This window comes from Oncorhynchus tshawytscha, linkage group LG13 (assembly GCF_018296145.1).
Source record: "Oncorhynchus tshawytscha isolate Ot180627B linkage group LG13, Otsh_v2.0, whole genome shotgun sequence".
NCBI lineage: Eukaryota > Metazoa > Chordata > Actinopteri > Salmoniformes > Salmonidae > Oncorhynchus > Oncorhynchus tshawytscha.
Window position 1 is genome coordinate 41,535,941 of NC_056441.1, and position 19,086 is coordinate 41,555,026.

Here is a 19,086-nt window from a genome sequence, read left to right on the forward strand (position 1 = left end):
TTGGGAGGGAGGGAGGGAGGGAGAGAGAGAGAGGGAGAGAGAGAGAGGGAGAGAGAGAGAAAGAGAGAGAGAGAGAGAGAGAGAAAGAAAGAAAGAAAGAAAGAAAGAAAGAAAGAAAGAAAGAAAGAAAGAAAGAAAGAAAGAAAGAAAGAAAGAAAGAAAGAAAGAAAGAAAGAAAGAAAGAAAGAAAGAAAGAAAGAAAGAAAGGGTCACCTCAGCCAGAACATGAGGGTTGAGATAATGCAAATGATCCTAGGTGATGTGAAAAGCTTCAACTGGTCTTCCCTGGTGGATTCCCAAGTCAAAAATTGGGATTTATCTGATAGAATCCCATAAGATTCTCACAATCTTATAGGATTTTGTGTCACCTCTATCAGAATCCTATTGGTATCCTATTGGACAACCTTTTTCCTATTTGAAATGGAAAGTAATCATATTGGGTCCTATAGGGTTCTCGATTTCCTATAGAATCCTATTGGAATTCTATTGGATTATGTGTTCTCCTATTGGGAATCAAAAGTAATCCTATTTGACCCTATATAATTCTGGCAATCCTATAGGATTTTCTATTACCTCTATCAGAATCATATTGGAATCCTATTGGAAATCAAAAGTAATCTGATTGGATCCAATAGGTTTTTGATAAATCTTGTAGGATTTTGTCACCCCAATCAGAATCCTATTCGAACATATTTTTCTTAAACAAACCCATAAAATTATACACTGAACAAAAATATAAATGCCACAGTAAAAGTACTGGTCCCATGTTTCATGGCCTGAAGTAAAATATCCCAGAAATCTTCCATATGCACAAAAGCTTATTTCTTTCAAATTTTGTGCACAAATGTGTTTACATCCATGTTAGTGAGCATTTTATCCTTTGTCAAAATAATCCACCTGACAGGTGTGCAATATCAAGAAGCTGATTAAACAGCATGATCATTGCACACCTTGTGCTGGGGAAAATAAAAGGCCACTATAAACTGCCACAGATGTCTCAAGTTTTGAGGGAGCGTGCAATTGGCATTCTGACTGCAGGAATGTCCACCAGAGCTTTTGCCAGATAATGAAATGTTAATTTCTCTACCATAAGCCGCATCCAACGTTATTTTAGAGAATTTGGCAGTATGTCCAACCTGCCTCACAACCGCAGACCACATGTAACCATGCCAGCCCAAGACCTCCACATCCGGCTTCTTCAACTGCGGGGATATGGAGGAGAATTTTTGTCTGTAATTAAGCCCTTTTGTGTTGAAAACACATTCTGATTGGCTGGGCCTGGCTCCCCAGTGGGCCGGCCTGGCTCCCAAGTGGATGGGCCTATGCCAGGTACCTTTAAAAGTGACTGATGATGTCACAGCAAGCACGAGCTCGTAAGTGTTAGCCTAACTCCCAAATTCAGCTTGCCAGCTGTGGCTGTGCAGAGAACCTTGGGTTTTCTAACATTATCGTTCTATTTATCCTTCACTGTGCTGTGCATAAATGCAAGAACCGTGAGTACAGTATTTGTTTCCTTATGTTCCTGACAAAGTTGTCAATGTTTTTGTCATATTTTCGTCATTGTACATCATATTATGCTTTTTTATGCTAGCTAAAAAACGACTGTTAGCCATATTTTGCTGGTCAGCTGACTAGCTAACAAACATTTGTTTGTTGTTTTTGAGTCACTGTATTGTTATAGCAGTTATATGTTTTATAGCAGTTATAATTTTTCTTGTTTGTTATTGATAAATATACAATATGTGTCTTATTACAGGCAAGTCAACCCCATTTTCATGATTTCAGGTCATCAAAATAAGTCACATCACATCAAGTTTTTGGACTCATTCAGCAGTTTTTACCTAATAAGTAGAATACTATTGGAAATTAATGTTGAAAGTTCCAATAACATTTCTAAAACATAAGTTGAAAATGATGCTGCTGCTGCTTCCTGTTTACAATAACCTTTGATAAATAGCCCAATATCAAAACACCATTTTGAAGTGTCTAAATCAACACAGTTTATGAAATATTGAAATCATAAACATAAAATGTACTACTTACACATACTGTACATGTGCCACAATTGAGTCATTTTTTAAACGAGCACCTGCATATGCACCAAAACCCTGTTGACAAGTGGCATTGAATCACTCATATTGATCAGGCTGTTGAAACTAACACAACTCAAAACCCACATGGAAACTGGAAATATGATTTGCATCACGTGTTAGAGGACAACCTGCTGAAGACAACCAGCTACATTTTGGAGTGATGCATTTTGATTTGGTGGTCGCCAAAACGGAATGAAAAATGCAACACTTACAGTACCAGTCAAAAGTTTGGACACACCTACTTATTCAAGGGTTTTTATTTATTTGTCTATTTTCTACATTGAAGAATAACAGTGAAGACATCAAATCTATGAAATAACACATATGGAATCATGTAGAAACCAAGAAAAGTGTTAAACAAATCCAAATATATTTTCTATTTGAGATTCTCCAAAGTAGCCACCCTTTGCCTTGACGACAGCTTTACACACTCTTGGCATTCTCTCAACCAGATTCACGAGGAATGCTTTTTCAACAGTCTTGAAGGAGTTCCCATATATGCTGAACACTTGTTGGCTGCTATTCTTTCACTCAACCATCTCAATTGAGGAGGTCGGGTGATTGTGGAGGCCAGGTCATCTGATGCAGCACTCCATCACTCTCCTTGGTCAAATAGCCCTTACACAGCCTGGAGGTGTGTTTTGGGTCATTGTCCTGTTGAAAAACAAATTATTGTCCAACTAAGCTCAAACCAGATGGGATGGCGTATCGCTGCAGAATGCTGTGGTAGCCATGCTGGTTAAGTGTGCTTTGAATTCTAAATACAGTGCCTTGCGAAAGTATTTGGCCCCCTTGAACTTTGCGACCTTTTGCCACATTTCAGGCTTCAAACATAAAGATATAAAACTGTATTTTTTGTGAAGAATCAACAACAAGTGGGACACAATCATGAAGTGGAACGACATTTATTGGATATTTCAAACTTTTTTAACAAATCAAAAACTGAAAAATTGGGCGTGCAAAATTATTCAGCCCCTTTACTTTCAGTGCAGCAAACTCTCTCCAGAAGTTCAGTGAGGATCTCTGAATGATCCAATGTTGACCTAAATGACTAATGATGATAAATACAATCCACCTGTGTGTAATCAAGTCTCCGTATAAATGCACCTGCACTATGATAGTCTCAGAGGTCCGTTAAAAGCGCAGAGAGCATCATGAAGAACAAGGAACACACCAGGCAGGTTCGAGATACTGTTGTGAAGAAGTTTAAAGACGGATTTGGATACAAAAAGATTTCCCAAGCTTTAAACATCCCAAGGAGCACTGTGCAAGCGATAATATTGAAATGGAAGGAGTATCAGACCACTGCAAATCTACCAAGACCTGGCCGTCCCTCTAAACTTTCAGCTCATACAAGGAGAAGACTGATCAGAGATGCAGCCAAGAGGCCCATGATCACTCTGGATGAACTGCAGAGATCGACAGCTGAGGTGGGAGACTCTGTCCATAGGACAACAATCAGTCGTATATTGCACAAATCTGGCCTTTATGGAAGAGTGGCAAGAAGAAAGCCATTTCTTAAAGATATCCATAAAAAGTGTCATTTAAAGTTTGCCACAAGCCACCTGGGAGACACACCAAACATGTGGAAGAAGGTGCTCTGGTCAGATGAAACCAAAATTGAACTTTTTGGCAACAATGCAAAACGTTATGTTTGGCGTAAAAGCAACACAGCTCATCACCTGACCACACCATCCCCACTGTCAAACATGGTGGTGGCAGCATCATGGTTTGGGCCTGCTTTTCTTCAGCAGGGACAGGGAAGATGGTTAAAATTGATGGGAAGATGGATGGAGCCAAATACAGGACCATTCTGGAAGAAAACCTGATGGAGTCTGCAAAAGACCTGAGACTGGGACGGAGATTTGTCTTCCAACAAGACAATGATCCAAAACATAAAGCAAAATCTACAATGGAATGGTTCAAAAATAAACATATCCAGGTGTTAGAATGGCCAAGTCAAAGTCCAGACCTGAATCCAATCGAGAATCTGTGGAAAGAACTGAAAACTGCTGTTCACAAATGCTCTCCATCCAACCTCACTGAGCTCGAGCTGTTTTGCAAGGAGGAATGGGAAAAACTTCAGTCTCTCGATGTGCAAAACTGATAGAGGCGACTTACAGCTGTAATCGCAGCAAAAGGTGGCGCTACAAAGTATTAACTTAAGGGGGCTGAATAATTTTGCACGCCCAATTTTTCAGTTTTTGATTTGTTAAAAAAGTTTGAAATATCCAATAAATGTCATTCCACTTCATGATTGTGTCCCACTGGTTGTTGATTCTTCACAAAAAAATACAGTTTTATATCTTTATGTTTGAAGCCTGAAATGTGGCAAAAGGTCGCAAAGTTCAAGGGGGCCGAATACTTTCGCAAGGCACTGTAAATCACTGACAGTGTCACCATCAAATCACCCCCACACCATCACACCTCCTCCTCCATGCTTCACGGTGGGAACCACACATGCAGATATCATCCATTCATCTACTCTGCGTCTCACAAAGACATGGCGGTTGATACCAAAAATCTCTTATTATTGGTGTCCTTTAGTTGTGGTTTCTTTGTAGCAAATTCGACCATGAAGGCCTGATTCACGCAGTCTCCTTTGAACAGTTGATGTTGAGATGTGTCTGTTACTTGAACTCTGTGAAGCATTTATTTGAGCTGCAATCTGAGGTGCAGTTAACTCTAATGAACTTATCCTCTGCAGCAGAGGTAACTCTGGGTCTTCCTTTCCTGTGGCGGTCCTCATGACCAGTTTCATCATAGCGCTTGATGGTTTTTGCGACTGCACTTTAAGAAACTTTCAAAGTTCTTGAAATTTTCCAGATTGACTGACCTTCATGTCTTAAAGTAATGATGGACTATCGTTTCTCTTTGCTTATTTGAGCTGTTCTGGCCATACCATGGACTTGGTCTTTTACCAAATAGGGCTATCTTCTGTATACCACCCCTTCATTGTCACAACACAACTGTGTCACTTTCGTCGTATACATAATGAGCAGACCAAGGCGCAGCGTGAGTAGAGTTCCACATATTTATTAAAGTGAACCTTCAAAAAACAACAAATAATAAACGAAAGTGCAGTTCGTAGTGCACATAGCACTAAACCAAAACAAAACCCCACAAATGCAGGTGGGAAAAGGACCACACTAAGTATGATCCCCAATTAGAGGCAGCGATCATCAGCTGCCTCCAATTAGGAACCATACTCACACCATTATAGAAATTCAAGACTAGAACACCCCCTAGTCACGCTCTGACCTATTGCACCATAGAGAACCCCAAGGGCTTTCTATGGTCAGGGCGTGACAGTACCCCCCTCCTCAAAGGTTCTATTGACCCCTCCCTTTTGTAACAAGCCATCATATCTCGTCAGTCCACTAGGGACTTTTATCGCATGTAAGTGTTTGTGTGTGTGTATTCTGTGTTATTATTTAGGTAGTTAGTATATAAATAATTAAGCCAATTGGTGTATTGCTGATTCATCAATAAGGTTAGGGTTCTTGCAGATATCAAGGAGTATGTGATGTTCAGAATGAGACTGATATGAAGTAATGATTTAATAAGTGACTGTTACTGATGTAAGAGATATCTATATATCTTTAGAGTTTAAGTCGGGAGATAGTAACTCATTAAACAACATTTTCCTGTGGTGCCCCAAATTCCTAATGAGTTAATTGTTATATGATTCATTTAATTGAGTAACAATTAAACATAGTTGATCAAATAAATAAGTCACCAGATTAATGATAGTCAAGTCAAGACAGTGTTGTTTCATAGATTTGATGTCTTCACTATTATTATTCTTCAATGTAGAAAAGAGTAAAATAAATAAAAAACCCTTGAATAAGTAGGTGTCCAAACTTTTGACCGGTACTGTAAGTGTTGCATTTTTCTTTCCGTTTCGGTGACCACCAAATCAAAATGCATCACTCCAAAATGTAGCTGGTTGAAATCAGTAGAATGAGATGGGAGAGTCGGATTACACGTCCTGTTAAAACTAACCACACGGAATCTGGGAATAACAGTCCAATAGAACCGTGTCCACTGAATTCTTGTATTGGATAAAATCCTATACGATTAGGTTCCAAAATCTGATAGTATTTTCTCTTGGATTTAAAAAAAAAAACTTTCCCAGTTTAGACAGTGGAGGAATCATGCATGAGAGAAGCCTACATCTCGCAAACTCAACTCTTAACCTTGAAGTCAGTTCCACTGCTTTTTAAAATTGTTCCCCTCTAATCAGGGACTGATTGAGACCTGGGACACCAGATGGGTGTAATTCACTATCAGGTAGAACAGACAACCAGCAGGCTCTGAACTTCGTAGGGTAAGAGTTGAATAGTCCTGGCCAACATCAACGGTAAGAGCCTAAATCAAACTTAAATTAACTCTAAAAAGTAATGAGAAAAAATGACAATAGAAAAAAAATGCATTATGACTTGTATTTATTGAGACATTTTGTTTTAGTTGCTTATAATTTGTTCCAGTGTAACAAAGAACTTGTGTTGGTACAAAACTGATGAAAATATGGCATCACATGAACAGTTTGCTCTAAGGTAGTTTCACCTATATATTATCTTATTAAAATAATTAATGTAGTTAAAAATACTGTAATTAGACCTATATAAAATAATTACACAATGAATACCTTAGCCTCTCCTATAATCCATGCTCACAGTTGGAATTAGAAGGAATGCAGCTATTCAAGTAATTATACATTGATTTACTGCAACACAAAGGATATAAAAACAATGATGATGGAGAGAAAAGGATAAGACAAAGACACCCTCAAAATGTGACAGAATGTGTGTGGGGAAATAGGAAAGGAACAGGACAAATACAACAAAATGAAAGACAACAGCAAAATGTAGCACTGACATAATCCAATTTCGAAAATAATACAGTGTGGAACAGCAGTTGGCACATATAATTAGAATACTAGAATGGCCATGAACCTTATGATGGGATATAGGTCAGCCATTTTTGTCAGGAAGTTGGTCAACCATGGTTTGCCAGTGAAGTGATAAGACAGTGTAAAAACATAAAATAATTTGAAGAATTGATCTGCACTGTGTTTGTTAGCTAGCTAGCCAGCCAGTTTTAGCAGAATGATTTCCCCCTCAAATTAACTGCCAATATGCCAACATCCCACAGCCATTCACTGGCTGAAATCAGTTGATGATAGGACTAAGACAAGTTGTAAATGCAACAAATAGCCTACTGATATTGTATCATATAATATAACTCACAGCTTCCCAAGGAGGCATTTATGGTCTGTTTACATATATTTTAGAGGCTATTTATACAGAAAATGTGTAGGAAACCTGTATAAACAGAATTTATAATTATGACAATATTTTAGGTTGACAATAATTCTATCACACAATTTCTTATGTCATATGCCTTACTTTTAGGATTGTACCTCTACTGCCATTCATTCCAGTTAGACTGGGTTGGATTTCTCCGACCAATATGGCTGCCATTTCTGGAAGCTTGACAGTTTATGACATAGAGATCCTATTAAATTACTAGAAGGGCTATGAGTTAGCACTTGGTGGTGGAATGTAAAATGTAATGTTATGTTCATAGGCTATATAAAAATATACTCTTTTAGATAAAAAAAATATATATATAATATATATATATATATATTCTGAGTAATTACTTACAAATACATTGATGTTAAAAGCTATGCCTAAATGCTTGGTGGTGTATTTACAGATGTTCTGAATCTTGTCATTTTCTAAAATCAACAGTGTTACCCCTACCAAGTGAAGGTAACAAACAACTGCAATGTGTACTTTTGTCAATTGCTGTGTGCAGCCACACAAACATCCCATCTGATCCCATTCATGTATTGTGTAGTAATAAAGCTCACCAGCTTGTAGTCCCCAAAAAACAGAAATGAGTTACCTTTAGTTCATTCAGCCATTCCTATAAGGGAAATTAATGGGGAAAGAATGGGGTTTTGGGATAAACACCAGAAATAAAGTCTGAGGCTTAGAAGATCTTACACATTTTGTTCTATGAGATAACCAGAGTTGGGGTCAATTCCATTTCAATTCCAGTCAACTCAAAAAGTACAATGAAATCCTTACGCCAATTCTCTTCCAATGCTTTTCAATTCGGAAAATTTTGAGTGGAAATTGGAATTTATGCGCTTGTTTTGATTACATTAATGCTTCAAATTAACATCAGCTGATCTAATAGAACAAAACCTATAAGAACTCCTAAACCTGTGTTTACCACAGACCTTATTTTCGGAGTTGAGACAAAAAAAACATTAATTTCCCCATAGGCTTTGACCAACGAGCTATGGCGGAGTTAGTGATATCAAAAAGATGCCATTACTATTGCTCTCAATAGTAACCAAGTTTCCATCCAACCTTTTCATGCGAGTAAAGTCCACGCCATATAACGCAATTTTGTGTGTGAGAATACCATCAGTAGAGTTTAAAATGCGATGGAAACCCATTTAACTTCCTTTTTTTAAATTACAAATATTCTGTACATCGGAATTTAACCGCAAAAGTAATTTAATCCCCATCAAGTCAATTTGACGGAAACATCTTTGGCGGGAAAATCTGCATATTAGAATATTCTTATGTTTTGGCAATTGGATGGAAACCTAGCTTACAACACCCATGACTTCAATTCACTCTTGCTTGTGGTTGTCATTGTTCTGAGCAGTGCCATCCTGTGGCAAAGAGAAGAGCCGCAGTTTGCTATGCAGCTGGACACTGAGGTAGGCACAGTCCTGTGTATCCAGGGAGTGAGCCAGGGCCAGGTAGGCCGACAGACTCCCCGCCAGCAGCAGCCTGTCCAGGGGCAGGGCAGGGAGGAGCCACAGCACCACAGCCAGCTCCACACACACAGGGTGACGCAGGTGGGCGAAGAGACGCTGAGCCCGGGGGGACTTGAGAGCCAGAGGATCTCCCAAACCAAGGCACTCATAATAAACCTGAGAGGGATGGAAGAGGGAGGATGGAGGGAGACCGGGAGAAAGGGATAAATTACTTATTGCAGATATTATACCAGTTATTTACATTTCATCAGAAAGATATTCTTAATCATTCTATTGCTGACTAATTACAGCTTTGGCATCACATCAATGATCAATGATCAAATGTGATGCATGAAAATGCTTTGGTGTAACCAGTGTGAAAGTGAACAGTATCACTTCCTCCACTGTCCCTGTCCCCTTACTGGCCTCAAACTAGTGGTCCTCTGATCGCAATCACGTGACTGCAATCTTACTCTGTTACAGCTGCATGGGTTTACTTCACCTGCTTGATGCCCAGTAGTTCAGGATAGTCAAAGATCAGCAGTATACTGCAGATGATGGACCAGCAGAGGAAGTGCAGGGTGAAACAGAGCAGGGGGAACCAGGTATTCCATGGGGCATTACGTACTGACCACAGACAGGGAGCCTCCGTCACAGGCTGCCAGTAATGCATCAATATCTAGAACAGGGACAAGACAGTGAAGTAGGACAGCAAAAGGGGTATTTAAATGTTGAATTGTCTCATTTTTTTAAGACCATAAGATTTTATAAATTAAAGGTGTGTGTGTGTGTGTGTGTGTGTGTGTTACCTGGAGAGCCAGAGCAGTGGTGGAGCAGTACATGGCCCGGTTCAGTACCCCCAGGACAGACTGACAGGCCTGCTTGACTGGAGCCCAGGCCAATAGGCTGTGCTGGACAATAAAAAGAGCCAGAAGCCCCAGATCCACAACCACAGACTTGAGAACAGAGCTGTCCCGCAAAGCTACAGACCATGGTACAGAGTCTATATAAAGTATAGAAATAATGACAGAGGGATACGATAAGTATATGGTGTGGTAGGTGTTGGTGATTATCAGTACAAGACAACAACAAAGTCTTGGAGCAAAGTATAATGATGAATTCCCATTGTTGAAGTGATCTTGTTAGTCAGAGGGTACCAGTCTTGGCCCGGTTTACCAAAAGCATTGGTTCTAACGATGAACATAGCCTTAACCTCTAAGAGATCGGTGTCCTTATATTTTTATTTCACCTTTATTTAACTAGGCAAGTCAGTTAAGAACAAATTCTTATTTTCAATGACGGCCTGGGAACAGTGGGTTAACTGCCTTGTTCATGGGCAGAAGGACAGATTTGTACCTTGTCACCTTTCGGTTACTAGTCCAACACTCTAACCACTAGGCTACCCTGCCGCCCCATTTATTTATTGAGATACCGGGACGCTTTTTGCTAACGTGCGCTAATTTGACTAAAGTGACGTTGTAAGTAAGAGCAAACTTCCCAGGACATAGACATATCTTATATGGGCAGAAAGATTAACAAGAATTTAAGCTAACTGCACTATCCAATTAAACTACGATCAAAGTATCTATTACAGTGAAAAAATACCATGCTATTGTTTGAGGAGAGTTCACAGAAACAAAAAAAAACGTTTATCACGGCAACTGGTTTGATACACTCACCTCCGAATGTAAATTATGTACTTACATTCAGTAATCTTGCTCTGATTTGTCATCCCGAGGGTCCCAGGGATAAAATGTAGCATCATTTTGTTTGATAAAATCTATTGTTATAGTCAAATGTAGGAACTGGGTTCTGCAGTTTGAACCCCTGTTGTCTCTTGCTCCACACCCACCCCACCCAGCCATCTAGATGTGTGAAAGTTAGTGTATGAGCTAATGATCCACCATGTATGACATACCTGGTAGTGTGTAAACTTACAAAAATTATATGGTAATACAAAATGTATGTTCTCTATAGTTATGTACTTGAAAATGTATCAATTGACCAATTCGGCACATTTGGGCAGACTTCATAGAAAATATTGTGCAGTATTGCAATGCTTCACTGGATCAATATGAAACTTTGCACACACACTGCTCCCATCTAGTGGCCAAAATCTAAATTGTGCCTAGACTCCAATATTATATTATCAGCATGTTATATTGTTTGCATTATCTTTTACCAGATCTAAATGTTTTATATTATCCTACATTCATTTAACATTTCTAAAAACTTCTAAGTGTTTCCTTTCAAATGGGATCAAGAATATGCATATCCTTGCTTCAGGTCCTGAACTACAGCCAGTTAGATTTGGGTATGTCATTTTAGGTGAAAATTTAAGACAAAAAAAAGGTCCGATCCTTAAGTTAAGATGCTTTTGGAAAACCGGGCCATGTTCAGCTAACATTGTTTTGCACAGGCACATTAACGTTACATCACAGCGTTCGATTTCGACTGCAGTACTTTTTTCTACGGTCTCGGTTCCAGGTCCAAAAGTATTGTCATGAAGCAGGCAGGAAGCAGGTCTCGAACCCTCGACCTTCTAGCCCGAGGTCCGGCGCGCTATCGACTGTGCCGCAAAAGCATGCTCGTTGCGCTTAAAACCAGGTTCGTTACACTATTTATTGAGATGAATGAACCATTCAAATAAAAACATTCTAACTTCCTACTGAAACAATACATCCGGAAGTTGCAACAGCTGTGAACCGTTTGTATAGTTTGAGACTAGAATGTGCTACTTTTCCTGATGAACACACAACCCTTTGCCAAAGAGCCAGGAAACATACCTTGACACAGTGGCGACTCTCCAGTGATGTTATGATATATCGCTCGAAATGAGATGAAACGAACAAAGTCTGCACCGGTTATAAAAACGAAGACAAAGTTTAACAGCGCCAAGATGCAAAGGGTCATACCACGAGCAGTGACTGACGCCATTTCAATATGGACTTTTTCCTGATTTAGGCAGAAAGAACGAGAGGCGTCGCCTCTTCCTCTCTGATCAGTGCTGTGCGGGATCCTTGGGACATAGTTTAACCGTAACCATAGCGTTTACCTGTCCGTCCCAAGGATCCCAGATAGCACGGACCCTGCTGCTTTAGCAAAAACGTTCACTACTGTCGGTAGTTTCTTCCGGGAGGTGAGCGGTGGGGACAAATATTAACGCTTGATGTCGCTGTTAACCTGAGTGAGACTTGAAGAGTAGAGACCTGGGTTCGGAATCCCACGAGGATGTAAAGAACTTTAATTTGACTTACTCAATGCTGATATAGTACCTAAAATGTCCAATAAATGAGACACCTTCTTACTTTGAGTTTTTTTTATATATATTATTATACACATTAAAGCCTCACAAATTGGACAGAAAAATCAACACATGATTGATTTTGCACATCACAATATCAAATGTATATAAAAGGAAGCCCAGCTCAGCATCTCGTGGTACACCGCTCTGATTATCATGTGTAGGTTAATCTCCCAATCAAACCTCAAATCAACATCACAGTGATTAGCACTCCACATGCAACGTCTGTCCAAGGCCACTACCTGAATGGACTCTCTTGAGCCCTAAGGGAAGACAGATATACAGACAGAGGTCCAGATCCTTCTCTGGACAGACAACTCATTATTAACACATGCACCATTTAGCAAAATAGCCTTATATCATAGCCTGTGTCTCAGTCTGTTTGGATCTGCTCAGAAACAACTGGCACCCAGGATATTATGCCATGCTTTTAGTTAGAACCTGCTCAAACATTCAAAAGCCAGATATCATAGCTAACCTCAGATGGCAGAATTGTCTGGCCACAAGTTGCACAGCAAGGTGCCACAAGTCTGAGAATAAAATGACAAGATGTAAATTAAATAGAGAAATGTGATTGACTCAATTGTGGTAATAGTTTAATCATTATTGCTATGCTGTATAAAGGTGTGTCTGTAACAGGGTGTTGATGTTGATTTAAGGGTGTGTGATGGTCTTGCTCATTGTGTTGGAGTAGTAATGCAATCAAACTCACCTGTGGTAGTCTCTGACACAGTAAACCCTTTATTTTATTAAATATCCACAGGCATTACAGAATTCTGGAGTACTTTCAAAGTAATTGAAAAATAGCGTATATTTAATCAAATTCTCATAACAAGAGACAGTACTTGATTAACTAATTGAATACGTTTGAATATACTGAATGTCCTTTGCATAAAAATTAAGAAGCAGAACCACACCCTTAACTGATATCTGATTTAAAGACATTGAGATGCTTACCAGGAAGTCATCTTCACAAAATATTATTTTTGACATGTAGTAAAATGGCCTGCCTTTTAGCGTTTGACCTAAACATGAAAGAGAGTTCAAATGAGGGATAGTGAGAGAGTGGCTGTTAATGAAATTACATTTGTTTTTTTGTGTGCATGTTTGTGTGTAGAATAGATGCATGACATGTACTGCAAGCACTGCAGGTGAAACAGGTGTCATGGTATAGCTTTCCCATTGCCTGGCAAGCCCGGCCAATACCGTATACTGCTTCGCTGCATCTTACACAGCTCCCTGAAATTGTCAGACCACACACACACAATACACACAAACTACACACTGTAACTATGTTTCTTTCAGTATCCCTCGATCATCCAGCAAGAGCTGCACAGTCAACTGAAATACTCTGACATCTGATCCTTTCCCCAATCACAAATGCAAGCAGCCTAGCACACAATCACACACTGTAGAGCTATTTAGATCTGTTAAATACCAGAGTAGAGTACCCCAACATAAAACAGGTATGCTGCTATCTTGCTACAGTATAGAAGAGAACCTAGCGTTCGACCAAAGCTGTGGTTTTGATATCTACCTTACCAAAGTAGATGTCAGTACTGGTCTGGGAGTCCATCTCCACTTCCAGAAGCCTCTCTATGTGAGCTTCTAATTTTAGGTGGTGAGGGTAGGTAACAACATCTCCACCCCGCTGATCCTCAACACTGGGGCCCCACAAGGGTGCGTTCTGAGCCCCCTCCTGTACTCCCTGTTCACCCACGACTGCGTGGCCATGCACGCCTCCAACTCAAGTTTGCGGACGACACAACAGTGGTAAGCTTGATTACCAACAACGACGAGACGGCCTACAGGGAGGAGGTGAGGGCCCTCTGAGTGTGGTGTCAGGAAAATAACCTCACACTCAACGTCAACAAAACTAAGGAGATGATTGTGGACTTCAGGAAACAGCAGAGGGAACACCCCCCTATCCACATCGATGGAACAGTAGTGGAGAGGGTAGTAAGTTTTAAGTTCCTCGGCGTACATATCACAGACAAACTGAATTGGTCCACCCACACAGACAGTATCGTGAAGAAGGCGCAGCAGCGCCTCTTCAACCTCAGGAGGCTGAAGAAATTCGGCTTGTTACCAAAAGCACTCACAAACTTCTACAGATGCACAATCGAGAGCATCCTGTCGGGCTGTATCACCTGGTACGGCAACTGCTCCGCCCACAACCGTAAGGCTCTCCAGAGGGTAGTGAGGTCTGCACAACGCATCACCGGGGGCAAACTACCTGCCCTCCAGGACACCTACACCACCCGATGTCACAGGAAGGCCATAAAGATCATCAAGGACAACAACCACCCGAGCCACTGCCTGTTCACCCCGCTATCGTCCAGAAGGCGAGGTCAGTACAGGTGCATCAAAGCTGGGACCGAGAGACTGAAAAACAGCTTCTATCTCAAGGCCATCAGACTGTTAAACAGCCACCACTAACATTGAGTGGCTGCTGCCATCACACTGACTCAACTCCAGCCACTTTAATAATGGGAATTGATGGAAATTGATGGAAAATATATCACTAGCCACTTTAAACAATGCTACTTAATATAATGTTTACATACCCTACATTATTTATCTCATATGTATACATATATACTGTACTCTATATCATCTACTGCATCTTTATGTAATACATGTATCACTAGCCACTTTAAACTATGCCACTTTGTTTACATACTCATCTCATATGTATATACTGTACTCGATACCATCTACTGCATCTTGCCTATGCCGCTCTGTACCATCACTCATTCATATATCTTTATGTACATATTCTTTATCCCTTTACACTTATGTGTATAAGGTAGTAGTTTTGGAATTGTTTGCTAGATTACTTGTTGGTTATTACTGCATTGTCGGAACTAGAAGCACAAGCATTTCGCAACACTCGCATTAACATCTGCTAACCATGTGTATGTGACAAATAACATTTGATTTAATTTGATGCAGTGTTCATAACCTAGTGGGAAGTGGAAATGAACCATGCACCATGGGGAAAATCCACTTGAACGGCCCTCCAACTGGTGTTTACTAGTGGGAATCTCGTCTATCATCCTGAGCTCCCACGTGTTGATTTAACCATTATTTAACTGTGCAAGTCAGTTTAAAAGTAACTGTCCAGTAAAAATCTCACTTTTAAAAGTTAATATTTTGTTAACTCATACCCAAAAAGTAATTATAGGTAATATTTAATAGAAATCTGGAAACACTGGGCAGTTACTTTAATCAGTGACCATTAGTTCTGTGTTGCTGCCCTCACGTGGTCTTCCTAGGGTTCCTATCTTGTGCCCCGGGCTCCATCTCAGGAATGCTAGCCATATGGCATTAGGCATGTGGAGGCAGGAGGATGTCTCAATACTGCAGTGAGAGAAAAGCCCAAAAGTTGACATCTGCATGGGTCCACACAAAAAAAACTGATACATGATGACACTGTGGCAGATACGGTTGTTTATGAAGTCTTTCATAAACAAATAACACAGGGTAGCCTATATTGAAATATGTCATAAGCATTCTGTCAAATAAAAAACTATAGCCTAAACTACACCTTCTTAATTGTCTTTGGAAAACACAAATCTCCCTTTCCTAGTGTACTAAAATATTGATGTTACAGAAAATAAATAATACATAACCTCAGAATTGGGCCTGCCCTCTGCAATATAATCAACACAACACACAATGAGGGACCCAAAGAATGCTGCACACTTATAAAACGTAGTCTTCTAACAATTAATGAAATATTGTTATTCATTGTAGGGCATCAATAAAGCCAAAACAGAGAGGGAGGGTGTCAAGGCTTCAACGGCAACCTGGACTCAGGGGTAGACGTAACATAGATGCGGTAAAGGAGTCAATGGAACATCTGCAAGGAGTCAATGGAACACAGACGTTCCATTGACCAGATTAGCACTCCTCCAACAAATCTGATCAAACAAAGTAAATATTTGTCAAATCTATCGTGATTTTTGTATTGTAACTGGCCCACAATGTGGTTAACGATTTGGATATATTTGGCTGTTTTCACTGAATAAGTTGTCCCTTTTCAGGTTTAGAAGAAGTACTTTCTAAATACTAACTCCCGTTCGTATAAACTGGTTAGCATGGCTAGCATACAGAAATCGGTGGTGGTAGTCAAATTCATTTCTAACTGAAATGCAGTTGATTGATAACGATGACATGAATATGTGTTGGGGTTGACATCAGTGGAGGTTCCTCAGAGGAGGAAGGGAAGCACCATCTTTCTCAGTGAATTTCATACAAATAAAAATAGTAAAACATTAAAAAAGTTATCCTTTTTTGATAAAACTATACTGAATATAATCACGTCATCAAATAATTTATTAAAAGACACTATTTTCAAAGAAGGTCTGCAGTAGCCTCAACAGCACTCTGTAGGGTAGCACCATGGTGTAGCTGGAGAACAGCTAGCTTCTGTCCTCCTCTGGGTACATTGACTTCAATACAAAACCTACGAGGCTCATGGTTCTAACCCCCTTCCATAGACATACCTGATTTTGTCCAATAGAAACTTTCATTGGACAAATGATGGACAACTGTTGGACAAATTATTACACCCTGTATCAGCTAAATGCAGGCAGGAGTTTGCAAGGCGGTATTGAATGTGACTGTCTGTCACCTCAAATTTGTCTCTCAACCTGTGTGCACATTTGTTGTAAACTTTCATTCATAGGCTAAGTTGTAGCAACCTCATGATGGGTATAGGGAAAATTTAAGTATCACGTAGTAGCCTAAACCTATCATTGTTACATTGAACTGGGTGAATGGTATATGAATAAGATACATCCAATATGCTTCAATAGAAATAAGGCCATGCTGATGAATTTTGTTTTTGTACTCCCTCATCTGAAAAGGCACTGACCGGCAGTGGTTGACATCCACACAAGCATTATACTCCGATTTCTACCTCAACATAGTGTGAAATACACATATAAACAATAGCCTAAATGTGGCCTAATCTTGCTGGGAGAGACTCGGGATCTTTCCGTCACGCCCTTCCCTCCATGCATTTCCATGGCAGTTCCATTGTTTTGGTCCAGTTCCATTGACCTCTTTACCACATCTATAGTAGACAAAAGTCTGGGAACACTAAAATTTGTATCATATGATATGTAACATGGTGTGGTATGTATTCATTTGTGGATGTCCATCATCCATTTCGTATATGTTACGAATTACAATTAGTATGATATGTTAACCATTACAATTCATATGATACATTACAAACTGTAATTTGTACAATGTTACGAATTTGCAGTACGTATGATACGTTACAAATTCCAATTTGTTGTGGCTAATGTTAGCTAGGTGGCTAATGCTAAAGTTAGCTAGGTGGATAATGTTAGCTAGGCTATGGGTTAAGGTTAGGAGTTAGGTTAAAGGGAAGGGTTAGCTAATGCAACAGTTTAGACTTTACATCCGTCCCCTCGCCCCGACCTGGGCGTGAACCAGGGACGCTCTGCACACGTCAACAGTCACCCTCGAAGCATCGTTACCCATCGTTCCACAAAAGCCGCGGCCCTTGCAGAGCAAGGGGAACCTCTACTTCAAGGTCTCAGAGCGAGTGACGTCACCAATTGAAACACTACCAGCGCGCACCACCTAGCCATTTCGCATCGGCTACACTCACCCATCTTTTGACCTCCTCCTTTTCCGCAGCAACCAGTGATCCGGGTCACGGCACCAATGTAACAGTATAGACTTTATGTCCGTCCCCTCGCCCCGACCTGGGCATGAACCAGGTACACACGTCAACAGTCACCCTCGGAGCATCGTTACCCATCGCTCCACAAAAGCCGCAGAGCAAGGGGAATCACTACTTCAAGGTCTCAGAGCGAGTGACGTCACCGATTGAAACGCTACCAGCGCGCACCACCTCTAACTAGCTAGCCATTTCGCATCGGCTACACTAACATGCTAAATAGTTGCAAAGTAGCTAAAATGTAGTAAGTAACAAGTTAGTTGCAAAGTTGCTAATTAGCTAAAATGCTAATGTTGTCCGTGTTGAGTTTCAAACTAGCAACTTTTGGGTTACACATGACCAACCACCTTCCTTAAATGATGGCCTTTATTAACTTTCTGTCTTATGTAACCATAGCAAACATAACATACTAATTTGAGTGGCCCTGATTTTCGTTTACTATGTTACGTTTTGTCCAAGAGACCAGCCTGTCAACGGCTAAATTCTTCCGTCAAGTTTCGACAGACCAATTTACGTTAGCCTACACGTCGCCCTGAGTGAAACAGGTAATGTAAATCAGGAAGCTACTGGTTGGTCACCGCCATTAAAAATATTTTAACCTGGGATTTAAAAAAGGCAAATATCGTGGTTTTGGTAACAACATTTATCCAGAAATATTTAAGGCACATCTTTTTGTCGTTTTATCAGGGGACATGCGGCTCACTACAATTTGCGCTGGAGTGCTCCTGGGAATTGTGATTTTGTTACGCCTCAACCTGTCAGGTGAGAGAACATTCAAAACAACCTTTCAAACAAAGCAAGCAGACGTTAACAATAAGTTATAAATCATGTACTGAGTGTGGCCTTTACATATTCTCAATGTTGCAGAATATGATGTTGTCGATAAACGTAAGAATTGTATTCTACTTCAGTGTTTACAAGTCTTTAGTTTTGTATATTTGCGAGCATTTAAAAAAAAATACATTAAATAGTTTCACAATCATTTAACGTTAATCTGTAACAGCGTTCTGCATATTCTTGATCCACTGCAATTGGAAATAGTTTCCAAATGGGTATGATATTTTGCCCACATGACATTTTAACGTTAGACAGGTAGGACAGACTGAGAAGTGAAAAGCTGAAAACGACGTCTTTATACGGAAGTTCATTTCAATAGAACACACAAGGTTGAATTTAAACT

The 19,086-nt window shown here is 40.0% G+C and overlaps 2 protein-coding genes across 2 annotated transcripts in view; one reads left to right on the top strand and one right to left on the bottom strand.

The window, feature by feature from the left end:
* Window positions 1–6,524: 6,524 nt before the first annotated feature.
* nrm (nurim) lies at window positions 6,525–12,013 on the bottom strand. The gene is made up of 4 exons (XM_024441920.2): window positions 11,667–12,013; window positions 9,690–9,883; window positions 9,383–9,559; window positions 6,525–9,057 (listed from the first exon to the last, which is right to left on the bottom strand). Exons 1-4 carry the CDS (start codon window positions 11,815–11,817, stop codon window positions 8,752–8,754), a joined length of 828 nt encoding a protein of 275 aa, XP_024297688.1. The 5' UTR covers window positions 11,818–12,013; the 3' UTR covers window positions 6,525–8,751.
* Window positions 12,014–18,457: 6,444 nt separating this feature from the next.
* The window catches only part of LOC112264978 (CUB domain-containing protein 1), a 28,157-nt gene continuing 27,528 nt past the window's right edge, over window positions 18,458–19,086 (top strand). The window contains exons 1-2 of the mRNA XM_024441922.1: window positions 18,458–18,475; window positions 18,594–18,668. Of these exons, the coding sequence (XP_024297690.1) occupies window positions 18,599–18,668 (70 nt within the window). The 5' untranslated portion in view covers window positions 18,458–18,475; window positions 18,594–18,598. The remainder of the gene's footprint in view (window positions 18,476–18,593; window positions 18,669–19,086) is intronic.